Source organism: Conger conger, chromosome 12 (assembly GCF_963514075.1).
Source record: "Conger conger chromosome 12, fConCon1.1, whole genome shotgun sequence".
NCBI lineage: Eukaryota > Metazoa > Chordata > Actinopteri > Anguilliformes > Congridae > Conger > Conger conger.
In genome coordinates, this window is record NC_083771.1 from 39,386,600 (window position 1) to 39,401,297 (window position 14,698).

General features: G+C 43.0%; 1 protein-coding gene across 1 annotated transcript in view; it reads left to right on the forward strand.

Moving 5' to 3' along the window:
• Positions 1 to 1,255: 1,255 nt before the first annotated feature.
• Positions 1,256 to 14,698, forward strand: part of LOC133141588 (extracellular matrix organizing protein FRAS1-like) — a 63,392-nt gene continuing 49,949 nt past the window's right edge. The window contains 9 exon segments of the mRNA XM_061262154.1: positions 1,256 to 1,408; positions 1,846 to 1,929; positions 3,002 to 3,103; positions 3,334 to 3,522; positions 6,292 to 6,439; positions 9,171 to 9,314; positions 10,866 to 11,000; positions 12,549 to 12,692; positions 13,359 to 13,499. Coding sequence (XP_061118138.1) covers positions 1,256 to 1,408; positions 1,846 to 1,929; positions 3,002 to 3,103; positions 3,334 to 3,522; positions 6,292 to 6,439; positions 9,171 to 9,314; positions 10,866 to 11,000; positions 12,549 to 12,692; positions 13,359 to 13,499 — 1,240 coding nt within the window.

Sequence of the window (14,698 nt, forward strand, 5' to 3'; positions counted from 1 at the left end):
AAAGCAGCAATAAATTGGTCTGGATACCATCAACGTTTGTCCTTAACTTTGATTCACAGCTAAATGCAGTACAAATGCTCTTTGTGTCCTGTTCAGTGATGGCATTGCTGGGTTTTCAGGCGAAGATAAATTGCTGAGAAATTGCAATTGAACAACAAGCAAAGTGGTATATCACTGCAGATCCAATTGATTGCTTCATACCAATTTAGCAATGAAGAACCATTGAAAGCCACAGTGATGAAGTTTAGCCTTTTCAGATTGGCTGCTTCCCACACTCTTAGAAACATCTCAGTAGATGTTACATTTTTGTTCTTCAAGGATCAAATTTCTCAAATGTACCCTGAACGTACAGTAGTGTTCTATTTGGGTACAAATGAGTACATTTAAAAAAAAAAAAAGGGTACACACACTCACACAGACACACACACACACACATACGGTATAGCAAACGCTCATATATAATGGCCTCTCCATGTCTTGCTATTACAGCATGGCAGCCAGTGGAGTGGCTCCAATTGTTCTGTGTGCATCTGTACCCAAGGGGAAATGTCCTGTTCTCCACAACCCTGCACCCCTCTCCACTGTGGGATGGATGAGAAACGTGTCACTACTTTTGGAGAGTGCTGTCCCAAGTGCATTCAAAATGGCGGTAAGCTCTGGGCTCTGTAAAGGGTCTTGGAAAACAGAATGTAGCAATATCATGCTGTGTTGTGATTAGACTGAAATGTATGGAAATACATGCAGCTTCCAAAGATGGAAATGGCTCTGTGGAGGGATAAAATTGCTGAAACATATAGCACCAACAGCGATCACGCTATGCATCCAAGACAGTGCAATTTGATGATTCAGGTGAATTATAATAATTCTCAGGAAATAGTGCTGGCAGTTCACATACGGTATTACAGATATCTCTTGGCTGAGACAGGTACATCTGCTCGAGTGGTGGGCTCTCTTAAGTTTGTCCCGTCGTTCCTGGTTGCATTGTACAATTCTACCATATTCTACCAGACATGGTCAGAGCCTGTAGTCACCCAATGTAGTCTTGTTTCACTTTTCCACCCATCTTTGATGACATGTTACGGCAGGGGCGGTAATTCCCGTCCGTGTGTTCGCTCAGCCTGGGAGGCGGGGCCGGGGATTACAGCGGGAGCCACAGTGGGAGAAGATCCGGTGGATGCCGTGCATGCGATGACAGGGTGGAGTTCACAGGTCCATCTTCCTGGGTGTTGGCCATCTGCTGCGCCTTCACGTACTCATGGCTTCCTTCCTTGCAGCCTCCTGCTTTGAGGAAGGCCAGGAGTACCGGGACCAGGAGGAGTGGCAGGCCACTTCCTGCACTAAATGTGTGTGCAGCGCAGGGGAGACCCAGTGCGCTACTGTCCAGTGCCAGCCTGCAGTGTGCCAGCCGGTTAGTACTGAGTGTAAACTATTGTACAACAATAATGCTTACGCAAAGAGTGCTAAATGAACGCTTCTTAAAACGTATGGTATTCCATTGTGTCTCCATTCTGTCTCATTCAACCCACTCTTAGCAGGGAGGTCAGTGAGGTAGATACGATTCCAGACAGTTTAGATTCTAGTCTTGGTGTTGTTGACGTTGTTATTGTTGTTGTTTGCTTTGGGGATGATAGAAACAGTCCAATAAGAGCCTACCTGAACAATTTTCATTTAGAGTGTGAGCACGTTGCAGGAGTCGACCTGGAAAGCGCCTCAGATAATCGATCGGAACACCAGAGAGTATTTATCTTCCGTACGCTGTCCTGTTTGAGAGTGTGCTCAGACAGACAGAGGTGATATAGTAAGTGCCAATCCCGGCCCATTACTCACCCCTTACTTTTCCCTCAGCGTGAGGCTTTGGTGATCCTCGAGGGAGCGTGCTGCCCACGCTGCGTACCAGACTCCTGCCGCGTGGCCGGGAACAGATACGAGGTAACCTTAAATGAAGTCTGATCTTAGCAACATTAGCTCAGGAGGTAAGAGCAGTCGTCCGGCGGTCGGAGGATTGCCGGATCGATCCCGCCCTGGGTGTGTCGAAGTGTCCCTGAGCAAGACACCTGACCCTCAATTGCTCCAGACGAGCTGCTTGGTGCCTTGCGTGGCAGCCAATCGCCGTTGGTGTGTGAGTGTGTGTGTGAATGGGTGAATGAGATGCATCAATTGCGCTTTGGATAAAGGCTCTATATAAATGACAACCACTTACCATTTAACTGTTTACTGTCTGTCAGAGCGGCAGGTCTCCCCTGTTCTGATACAGGGCCCAGTCAGATACAGTAAGGTCCGTCAGACACTCAGAGCACAGGGGAAGTGGAGTAGGAACATGTTTGAAGTGAAGATCCATAACCTTGCCCCCTGCTCGCCAGGCATCTCCGGCAGGAAGCCGGGGCCAATGATAAGGGCTTACCTGCTCTACTCTTACTGAAGCCTCTGATAAGGGCTTACCTGCTCTACTCTTACTGAAGCGTCTGATAAGGGCTTACCTGCTCTACTCTTACTGAAGCGTCTGATAAGGGCTTACCTGCTCTACTCTTACTGAAGCCTCTGATAAGGGGACACGATGATACCTGCTGCTCAGGGACCTCACACGGTCGTGCATGGGTTTCTCAAACCCTGCATGGGTTTTTCATAGCTTCAAATATGAATTGGTAGCGCATTCTATTCACTGGCGATTATGGTCCGTGTGATGAGATGGATCAGAAGTGCGATGATTACATGCACTGAAGTGCTGAGATTCATATTGAAGCACAGATCATTTAGATTCCCATGAATATTTGCAACACGGAATTCCAGCTTCACAGTGAGAGGTGGATTCATTGGGGATGCTTGTCCTCCTACTCACCATTACCATGCCAACGGGGGCATGCATCTATATTAGCATGAAGTGTACATTCATTCTTCCTCCATAATTGATAGTTTTCAGTTATACCAGTCTGTTTTCTCCAAGATCAAGCCAGACTACCAGAATACCAGTGTCACTCTTTACCTGTCTACTTTGTGTTCTCAGCATGGGCAAAGGTGGTATGGAGAGAACTGTACCAGCTGTCTTTGTGACCAGGGTCAGACGCTCTGCCACGTCGAGGCCTGTCCCAAAAGCTCCTGTGAGAAGGTGAATTATTACAGACTCTGATACATGCACCCTATATCTCTCACAAAAGAAGCCATGTTTTTTTCTGCACTGTAAATAAAGCAAGACAGTCTGTGCCCATTGATGCACATTTATCATGGTGAACTGTTGTCAGTATCAGTACGGTAAACACTCACAGGTTGCCTGAAGCTGAGAGTCCTGTCGCGCCCCATTCCGCAGGTTTTAACCCTTCTCATTCTGTGCCCGAGCAGGGCCAGGAGGAGGCACCGACGCTGGAGTCGTGCTGTGAAGGCTGCCTGTCTACCGGAAAGAGCTGCCTCCATGAGGGCGTGGTGCGTAACCATGGTGACACATGGAGCGCAGGCTGCCAGTTCTGCGCCTGTGAGCAGGGACAGGTCCTGTGTCAGCAGGCTGAGTGCGGTGCTGTGGAGTGCTCATGGGTAAGAACGACTCTGAGACCATGAGGGAACCCAGTTAGCTTCTGTCAGCTGGACATTATGACACTAATGACATCTGCAAGGGTGATAGAAAATAGCAGAGCATTGTTTAGGAGCACAGTAGGGAACATGGCCTGTATGGTTTTTACTTCCCAGAAGTTTGTACGCTGAAAAGGGTGCTAACAAAATGACCATTGCTGACAGTATGAGTGTGAACATGAGGAGCAGACTGAGGACACATTAGTCTACTGTCATCTGTATGCGTTTTCCAGATCCAGTACCTATCCAGTATATCAAATACGACTCTCACTGGACAGTTGCATTATGCTGACAGAGTCAATTATTGGGAATGTCATGGATAGTTATGGAACAAGCTAGTAGCATGCTACTTTCAGTGATCATTAGGCTATGTCAAATATTTTAATTCAAGAAGACACCGGTTAATATTATTTCCATGACTGATGTTTTACTGATTAAGAAAAAAAGATTTCATTTTGGTAAATTAATGTGTCTTGTGGTTTTGCATTTTTATTAATGATTTCTCAGAGTTTTAATCTAAAATGTAACCAAGCATATTCCACTTTTCTTTGTGATAATATTTGTGTAGCTCTCTGCAAATGAATGACACATACAAAGCAGAATGTTTCACATTTAGCAAAACAACCTAAGGCTAAGTACTGTGTAATATTTAGTCTCTTTTAAGTCTTTTTACCAAGTTCAATGTATAATTGAAATGATTAGTTCTGTATGCATTCTATGAATATCTTGAAGTAAGTAACAAGATTAATCTTGATTCATTGCCCAAGGTCAATTGAAAGAAACAAAGACACTTGTAAATGCAAATGTTGTAGATGATGATAAACTCATTTATGCAAGCTTTGCATATTTAAATATTCAGAGTTGGATCTTTTTTTTTAAAACATGATGAGGCACAGATTCAATTTCTAGTCTAATGGACCAGGCTCTAGGACCAGAAAGTTCATGGACTTTTCAACATTCGACAGGAGGAAGAACTGGTCCACTTGCTAGGAAAATGCTGTCCTGAATGCATACTGAGAAGCCGGTCCTGTGTGTACAAGAACCAATCCAAAGAGGTAATGAGCAAGCAAACAGGGGAGGAGTACTGCATGTCTGACCGCAGATTGCAGGTGATGCAGATCTGTAGCATTTTTGATGTTACCGCATGCTGTTTAAGTGTACAGTACACCACTGTGTATCTCCCACGTATTGGAAATCACATTGTGAAACAGTTATCAATGAAGACTGTGACCTGGTTCTAGTGGGAGGTCCCTTGTTAGCTGGCAAGTGGCCATTCCAAAGGCCTAATATAGCTTTAATAACTTCTCGCTGTAAATTTAAAATAAATGAGCGAATTAACCTGATAATCCAAGATGGGACAAGTCACTTGAGTGACAAGAACCTGCAAGAATCTGCCAACTGTGTCTTTACATTGAGCCCAACGAAAGCAAAGAGCAAAACCTGGGCCAATTCATCAGCAGTAGCTCTACAGAGTGTGAGGCTGCAGCTGTCTCTTCAGAAGATAACCGGAAATACTTGCACTGACTTAAGTAGCCTTGTCTGTTCCTCCCCTTCACCTTCTTGGACTCACACCTTGACAGAGGTATATGCTGAGAATATGAAACGGCCTGATACTTTCTCCTGGAGCATATTTTCTTCACTTTGGCCCTTCTATATGCCACGTCCATGAGAGGGAGCCTCGTTTGTCTCTGAGGACCCATGGGGGATCATTTAATATGTTTTATGCCACCTAGGACACAGCTCATAACAATTTTGTCTTCACGCATTCGGACCACCGCAGTTATTAAGAATACAGTTCATAAAGGTTTAGCAATGTGCAAAGATTTTTGCATCCCTTGTTGTGCTTCCCTAAATTTCAAGTGGAATGCAGCATGTTGAGTGGTAGACCCTGGGGCCAGAATGAGCGACGGCTTCATTTAGAGGGTCCTGCATTAATGTGCAATGGTTGTGTTCTAGTACTTTTAATAGTGTCGATTCTTCATCTTAATTGGGCTTTGGAGACATGCTTTCTTGAAATTAATATTAAAAGACCTAAAAGGAGAGGTTGAAGTGATCTCTCAGAAAAGTGGCCTATGATATCTTAGTGTTCTATCAAAACCACTCCACTGATTGCTTATTTAGGGATACTAAAAAACACACAACATCTCTCCAACACTCCCACAATGCTTTCCTGTGTTGGTTACCTGAGTCTATTTGAATTGATTTTATTAGTTCTTTAATGGCCTTAATGACTGTTTGACCAGTGAGCAATCTGCTCTGCACACATTATCCTGTAAGATATTCCTACTATTGCACAGTAATATTTTTCACATGGCACACCTGACCTCACCTGATTGCACACCAGAGTGCCGCAGCACACTGGTTGGGAAACGTTTGGGTGTTAGATTACTCACCCCAAGTGTACATTTCCCTTTAAAACTGCAGCAAAGTGCACCTGTGAGAATGCAATCGTGGTTCTGCAGAAGATGTCATCTGCCATGAGACTGAGCTGGATGCAGTCTGTGTGCCAAAGTTCATGTACAAGGTTTATTTATTTATTCATTTATTTGGTTAATTGTTTGCTTATACTTATAATTTCTGTAAATGAAACCTGCCCACCAAACATTGTCATACTTGCTGTCACAACGGTGGATCTTAACTTCTGCAAGGAAATTCATCAAGATCCATCCATCCACCCAGAAGCAGAGAAACAGACATCTGGCTTGTATAGCCTGTCTTTTCCTCTTCCCTCAGAACCAGGAGGAGTGGCAGGAGGGAGCCTGCCAGCAGTGTGAGTGCCAGGACCGGAAGGTCACCTGTTACCACCGCCTCTGTCCCATCTGTCCTGTGGCCACCCTGGCTGTGTATGTGGAGGGAACATGTTGCCCCGAATGTCAACAGGGTGAGTTCAACATGATATAGCTGATGAGGCTTACATTTTCACCAAGACAGGCAGGTGCTTGTACATTTTTTCTAAATAGGATGTTGTATGAGAGCAGAGATTCCCAGCCCTAATTGTGGAGATCCCCTGTGCACACTAGCTTTCATTCCAATTACAATTCCTGATGTAAAAAAAGAGCTGTTAATTGGTTTTTAATTAGACACTTTGTCTACTGAGTCTAATGAGGGATGATTTCCTTTTTATAGCCAAAACATATTGAATGAATATTCAATTGAACAATTTGAATGAATATTCCATATTCATTTAATGACTTTTAATTAGTCAGATGAGTTCCCAGACAGATAATGCTTTCATTTTCTGTAATGTGATGTGGCAAATGAGTCCATTTGAACGAGTTTCCCTTTGCATGATTCATTGATTCACCTCCTGCCTACAGCAGTGCCACTATGTGAAACTGTGTGCAACTTAAGTCAGCATTTCATTATCACAGTGGTTCGCCGTACAATAAATAAATAAAATCGCCTCTTCAGGTATATTTAACGACTCTATTAATCGTATTTCAACACAGCTGCACAGACAGATACATTTTCACATTGATTCAGGAAATAGCTGCAGACCCTCCTGGTTTAAACCACAAAGTTGCAGGAGGTATTCTTTTACTGTTGCACTTGTCATTTTCTGAAACACCTTAAAGACATGCAAATGAAACGGTGGCAGTTCCAACGGCAATACAGATGGCTGTTGTTATGCTAAAATGCCCTGCTAAGCACTGTTTATGAATCATATAGTGTCAGCCCCAGGAAACACTGATTTAGCATAATATGCAACTTTTATAAATAACCCTAGGGTGCAATGGCAATATTAAAATATTTGGCTCAACTGTGATTTGTTTACGACCCACATGGAATTGCCACCAGCCGTGTTTGGCATGAGCAAAGAGGCATTTGTCTCCCAGTCTCTCTCTGTACCTCCTCCAGGGCCCCTGTGCCCAAAGACAGACATACATAAAACACAACACTGGCTCCTCCTGGTTCTTTGCCCATGTTGACTAAAGACATCAGAGGTCTGCCTATGATGCTGTGAGCCGCTGCATGGAATAGCTCAGTGGGTGGATGTGTTCCCTTGTGGTGTGTCTAAGATGGAAGTGACATGTAACATCATGGATGGAACTAAGTATATTGCCTTGCTGTTGCCTGACTTTTGTGAAATCATAAAACAGCTGAACCAGCTGACTTGTCCCTTCTTATCATGTTGTCCGTTCAGCTCATACTTTTGTTCCGAGGCACATTTTTTTTTTTCCCCTGACTTGTTTGCATGTTTATAAATTCTAATGGGTTTCTTCAATGAATAATTCTGAGTGAGCTTAATCCCTTGTCAACTGACAGACTTGAAAGCACAGTATAAGATTTCTTTCTTGTTAAATAATCTTTTTTCCATTTCCCATCACTGAAGTCTGCTCAAATTCTCCATTTCCTGTGTCGACCCGATCTGGGGTTAGTGGAGGAAAAGCACTGACCGTGCACTTCTTATTCTGCAGATAGGGACGTCTTTGAAACTTAATAGCCTGATGGGAAGAGGGAGGTCAGAAAGGCCTTCATATAATGAAGAAATTAAATGGGCTGGACTTATGGTCAGAATGTGGAGGTCCCTATTCAAAGGCAGCAGAAGAACAGGGTCAGACAATTGAATGCTGCTCACCTCTTGGAGGATTAAGCGGGAGGATATGGGTTGCATTATGCAACATTGACCATTCCGCCAATCTCACTCTGTCTTGTCACATTACAATATTGGGACAATTAATCCTGTGTGGTATCTGAGTCAGTATCGCTGTTCGTTTCAATACTCGGTGTCACCCAATACCCTGGGCCATATTGATGAAAGGCTTTTGTGAAGGACACATCATTAACTCAGACCCCCCCCAACCTAAAACCCTTTATCGGTTCCGTGACCTTCACCAAACTAAAACACATTTTCAGCACCTTCCTGTCTAATGAATTGACATCACAAAGCCAAACAACCCTGTTCTATCTAGTTATTACAATGATCCAAGGTTATTCATTCATTTGTTTTTACTTCTGGTGTTCACAATTTTTTTGTGGGGGGTGGCAGCTGAGAAAGCACAGTTCTCCGTTGCTGGTGAACACTCCACAGAAAATCAGACTGCTACAGGAACGCAATTAGAATTTCAAGAACACACGCTCCCAGCATCTCAATTCACTCTCTCCACCTCTCCAAACCACAACAAGGAAGCAATTTCTCAACAAAACTCTGTGGAGAATATTGTTTACAGACTGCAGTCGAGTGACTGTGAATAACTGTGCAAAGCCTCAATTCAGTTTTTTTCCAATTATTACTCAGCTGAAGAAATTATATTTGGCAAAATATAGTTATGGTACAATATTGGAGGGGGAAAAAGTTTTTGCATTGAATTTGCATTTTGCAAACCAACTGTAAATACTGGGAGTGCTACTTAGTTTAAATGCAAAACAGATGATGTAATCATCCTCCATGATGGACACAAATGTACCGGATGCTGCGATGGGCATGAATGTTTTTTATTTTTGAATTGTCAGTGTTTGACAGTTTTTTTGAATGAATAACCACGGACATACTGTAGAAAATCTTACCCCAGACGCTGGTGTCCGTGAATGGACATGTTGCTGACGCCTGATAGCAGCAAAGTCTTGGTGCTCAGAGTAGTAGGGTTTCCTCTTGTGTTTGTGTGTCTCAGTGCAGTGTCACCCAGACTGTCTGATGTGCTCACAAACCCCAGGCCATTGTGTGACCTGCAAAGACCCTCACTCTGTTCTGCACCATGGCCACTGTCTCCAGAACTGTCCACACGGATTCTTCCAGAAGGCCAAAGTGTGTGCAGGTACAGTGCCTTCCTCTGCAGACTAATTCAGCTAAAGCTCATTCCTCACTGAGATACACTCCCTCAGAATTATTCACACTCTCCATAAAGACGAACAAACAGTACAGTTGGACCGAGTTGCAATTTAATTATCAAATGAGCAGAACAATTACATTTATATTTTATAATATAATTCCATATTCTACTTCTGCCAAAATGTATTGTTGCTGGAATTACTCAACAAAAACAGGAGCTGGAAGAGAAAGCTGAAAAGCTTATTGGCATGGAGGTGGTGTCTGATGGTAGATTCGGAGACTTTCTGTCCCCACACAAGTTTTGTAGATCTCAGACAGGCCATTTTTGTGCCTTTGTGGGTAGCATGCTTTCATCCTCTGTCAGGCAGGCTTCATTATTGAAGTATCTATTCTTTGATTAGTTTGTAATCATCTCCTGACTTGCGAAGGTCAACATCCCTTGTGTGTCTTCTGAGAGTTTGCCTTTCTGTTCTGTGAAGGATGTCACAGTGATTGTGCAGCCATTTTAGCTCATTGTATGCAATACAATGAGGCCACAGTGCAGTTCTGCCAGTATATTTTTATGCAGGTATATTTTTGTTGGATTTTATTGATCGGATGTGTATAATTATAAAAAACTGAATTAATATCATTCCTTGAACAGTTGTATGCAATTGTAGAATTTTACCATATTTAGCATAGCATAGCCCCTTAGATACATTATGTATTTTATACCGCCGTAAATAATTTTGTCAGTCGCAGTGTCTCTGACAGGCATTTCTACTTTTAAAAAATGCACCTTGATTATAATCTGCAGCATGTGTGCATTGAATTCCATAAGGAGAAAGTGTGAAAAATGATCTTTAGGAGAGAAGTGCTGTGGTTTTGGAATCGGGCAGCCTTTTGTTTGTGTCCCCTGAAAAAGGCAGCGTGAAGAATATAACAGGCTGCTTGTGTAATGTTTCATGGGCATAACTTGCACTCTGACAGGATTATTGGTCTTCCATGGCTCATGTAAACCTTGAGGTCTCACGGTGCACAGCCACTAATATCACAAGCCACAACAAGGACGGATGCAATTACTACAATTTAAATGAGTCACCCTTTCTTTTCAGTTGACCTGTGACAATATTATATTTTCTTTTGGAGATAATATGTAGTTGTAACACTGTATCACTGAGGCCACATTGTAATAAAAGTTTTTGTGTAATTAAAAAAAGTTATCTGAGGATACCTTGCTCACAGCCCATAAACCGAGCCCAAAATCATTCTATTCCTCTGTGCATTTGTGCGACTTATGTAACAATTTGAAACTGCAACGTGCATAAACACAATTAAATTGTTTACATGAATTTGCCTACAGTGTAATAAAACCAGTAATGAATTAAGAACCTTATAGTCAATTTCAATGTATCTTTTTTTATCCATTTTTGGCATTTATCAGATATTTTAGCCAAAGCGAACTTAGAGTAGCAGTTAACCAATATGTTTATAGGTGTGTTTGAATAAACTGGATGCGTGCCCACCGGTCTCTTTAATAGCGTATGTCTCACTGCAGCCTGCAGGGACCGGTGCAGCTCCTGTGAGGATGACTTTGAGTGCACTTCCTGCCGCACACGCCTCCTGATGAGCAACAGACAGTGTGTGGGGGAATGTGAGAGCGGCTTCTACGCAAATCACACGCAGTGCGCACGTGAGTCACATCTTCAACTGTCCTAACCCTCTAGAAGCGGTAAGACAAAAATATGTGATGCCCCCAATGATCACCTGTGAAACGCTTTTGTTTTGTGATCTTGAACGGGGAATACACAAAAGATTTGGAATGCCAAACCCAGTATTTTCAGGCACAGCCGAACTTCTTATCTGGTCAAAATCTGTTCTTAATAATTGCTAAATAATTTATGCATTTACTTTTGGAGGAAGTGTGTCTTTGTGAAGACTTTGAGTTGAGCTTTCAAATTGTATAAACACTGAAATGAAGTGAATTGTTGTTCATTCTTCTTTAATGAATCTTGAACATGCTTCTAAGATCTCCTGGTCAACAGTCAAAGAACAAAACATCCTGGGTCTTTCCTATGGTCTAAGAGTCCTCTGCAGCAGCATCATTCTGCTGTTCATGAATGATAGCAGTTGAAGTGTGCACAGCGACTGGGGCTCTAGTCTTCACAGGAAAAGCTAGAGACAAGGATTTGTTTGTGGGATTAAGGAGCCTGGGATTCTGTGAATTCCTCTTCTAAGATTCCCTTGAAAAAGATGGCTTTATAGTGGCCTTATATTCTTCTGAAAACAATCCACAACCGCGCACACTGTGTAAACTACATCTTGGGTCAAGCAGTAAATAAATAATGGACAGCATGTGAAATGCTTGTGGATAACTTGCTTCAGAGTTGTCTTCTTTGTTCTTTATTCTCAGGCAACACTGAGCTCTCTGTTTCTCGATATTCATTCTCTCTTCACTCATTCATTCTCTCTCTCTCTCTCTCTCTCTCTCTCGCTCTCTCTCTCTCTCTCTCTCTCTGCACCGACTATTGTGAATAATCAGTTTAGGGCAAAATAAGTGTTTACATGGTATAATATGAATTCTCTTTAATACATGGGTTTACATGGATTCTTGTAATTGGTTTAAAATCTGTGCATCTGATGTAATAACTCACTTTTGTAGTTTGATTAAGCATTTGAACAGAGTTTCATCATCTTCCAAAAATGTAATTTTGTAATAATTGCACTGTCACTCCACTGCTCTGCGCATTGCTGCTTGCCATGTCGGTCTGAGTTTCAGTTGTACAGACAACACCTGGTTCACTGCATCTACCCTTCCCATGTGCAGTTAAAAAAATGGAAATAAACCCAACTAAGATGTTTACATTCACCAATAAATCAAAAGATTGACAAAGAATCTTCCAGTTTTAATCAAGTCATGTTTACTCTGATTTGTCCTTACCGTGATTAAGACTTTCGGATAAAGGCATTTAAATGACAAATTCCATAGTCAGAGAATTACCTTAATCAGATTATGAATATGCCTATGTAAATTCAGCCTGTGTTGGCTGGCCTTTGCTCCTCCACTGAAGTGCTTCATTTAAATCATTGATTGGCTAAAGAGCCTGTACAGCTTGTTTCCAAGGCCTCTGATTGAATTGGCTGCTGATTGAAAGGAAATCACAAAATGCTGCTCACACTGTGGCCTTCTAGGACTGAGACTGAGACTGCCTGATGCAGCTGAATGACTTACTTCCTTCAGGTTGTCATGAATCCTGCATCACATGTCAGGGGCCCAACCAGAGGGACTGCCTGTCATGTACTGACCCCTCTCACCTGATCAAGGACGGACTTTGTACAGCAGAATGCGGCTCCAGTTTCTACACCAGACGAGGCACCTGCCACGGTGAATGCTTCAAATGAACACATACTTTTAAATACTAGTTTATGTGGAAACTGAATTTACTATAGCAAACACAGACCCATTTCTCTATGGTATACAGTGGCTATTAATTCAGTTGCTGTAGCAACAGGATGCTTGGAATGTCCTGCAAATATATTTCAGATTTTCTCCTCTATTAAACTACTATATAACAATGCTTCATGATGGTTATCAAAAAAAGTTAACTGCACTAAAAGAAACAAATCACAAAAATAAGATAGCGCTTCCACTATCAAAAAGCAAAAATGGCTTCTGAGATCTAGACCCCGATAATTAGACAATTAGTATGAGGGGCTGTGATTTGCAGTGAGCCTCAGCTTCTATCATACTGTAGCTCTCTGCCAGCTGCCCAACTCTCCCCGTCTGGTGGTGAAGAGAGAAAGAGAAACCAAACCAATAATCAAATTCACCCTCTGAATATATATTCTTTATTGAATTATGTGTGCAATCTAAGTAGTATTGAACTTGCTGCATGCCATTCCTTCATATATGATATCTGAGGGAGTATGACACGCACGTACGCCTGGAAGCACACAAGCACGCATTCTTCAATTTCAAATAATCATGTCAAATTAGATTGTGAAAACATTTGGGTTCATAATCAAATGTGATTTGTTTTTATTCCTCCAGCTTGTGATGAATCCTGCTTGACCTGTTACCCTGACAACCCCAGCTGTGTGAGCTGCTCCCCAGACACTGCACTGCATGATGGGAAATGTGTATTGCACTGTCCTGAGCAGCATTACAGGGATACCTACAGTAAATGCAGAGGTGAGTTTATTCATAGAGACATCATACATATCACTGTATACACTGAATAAAAAGTGCATCGTTATTTGTCAACAGATTTTGCGTATACTGTGTATTATTCGTTTGGCACATATACTGTACATATATGTACCCACATTTGCACTGGGCAGTTATAGTGAGTGAAATCTAATTTGCTACTCTCAGCTGGTTGGCTACTGTGCAGTCTGGTCAGGTCTCTCCCATTACATCTTCTAAACCCTGTCCCATTACACCCTCTACACCCTGTCCCATTACACCCTCTACACCCTGTCCTATTACACCCTCTACACCCTGTCCCATTACACCTTCTACACCCTGTCCCATTACACCCTCTACACCCTGTCCCATTACACCCTCTACACCCTGTCCTATTACACCCTCTACACCCTGTCCCATTACACCCTCTACACCCTGTCCCATTACACCCTCTACACCCTGTCCCATTACACCCTGTTCCATTACACCCTCTACACCCTGTCCCATTACACCCTCTACACCCTGTCCTATTACACCCTGTCCCATTACACCCTCTACACCCTGTCCCATTACACCCTCTACACCCTGTCCCATTACAATCTCTACACCCTGTCCCATTACACCCTCTACACCCTGTCTCATTACACCCTCTAAACCCTGTCCCATTACACCCTCTACACCCTGTCTCATTACACCCTGTCCCATTACACCCTCTACACCCTGTCCCATTACACCCTCTACACCCTGTCCCATTACACCCTCTACACCCCATCCCATTACACCCTCTACACCCCATCCCATTACACCCTCTACACCCTGTCCCATTACACCTTCTACACCCTGTCCCACTACACCCTGTACACCCTGTCCCATTACACCCTCTACACCCTGTCCCATTACACCTTCTACACCCTGTCCCATTACAATCTCTACACCCTGTCCCATTACACCCTCTACACTCTGTCCCATTACACCTTCTACACCCTGTCCCATTACACCCTGTCCCATTACACCTTCTACACCCTGTCCCATTACACCTTCTACACCCTGTCCCATTACACCCTCTACACCCTGTCCCATTACACCCTCTACACCCTGTCCCATTACAATCTCTACACCCTGTCCCATTACACCCCCTGTCTTGGCACAGTGATTTTTACCTGGGACAGTGCCTGGATACCAGCAGAGTGGGGTAGTCTAATTAC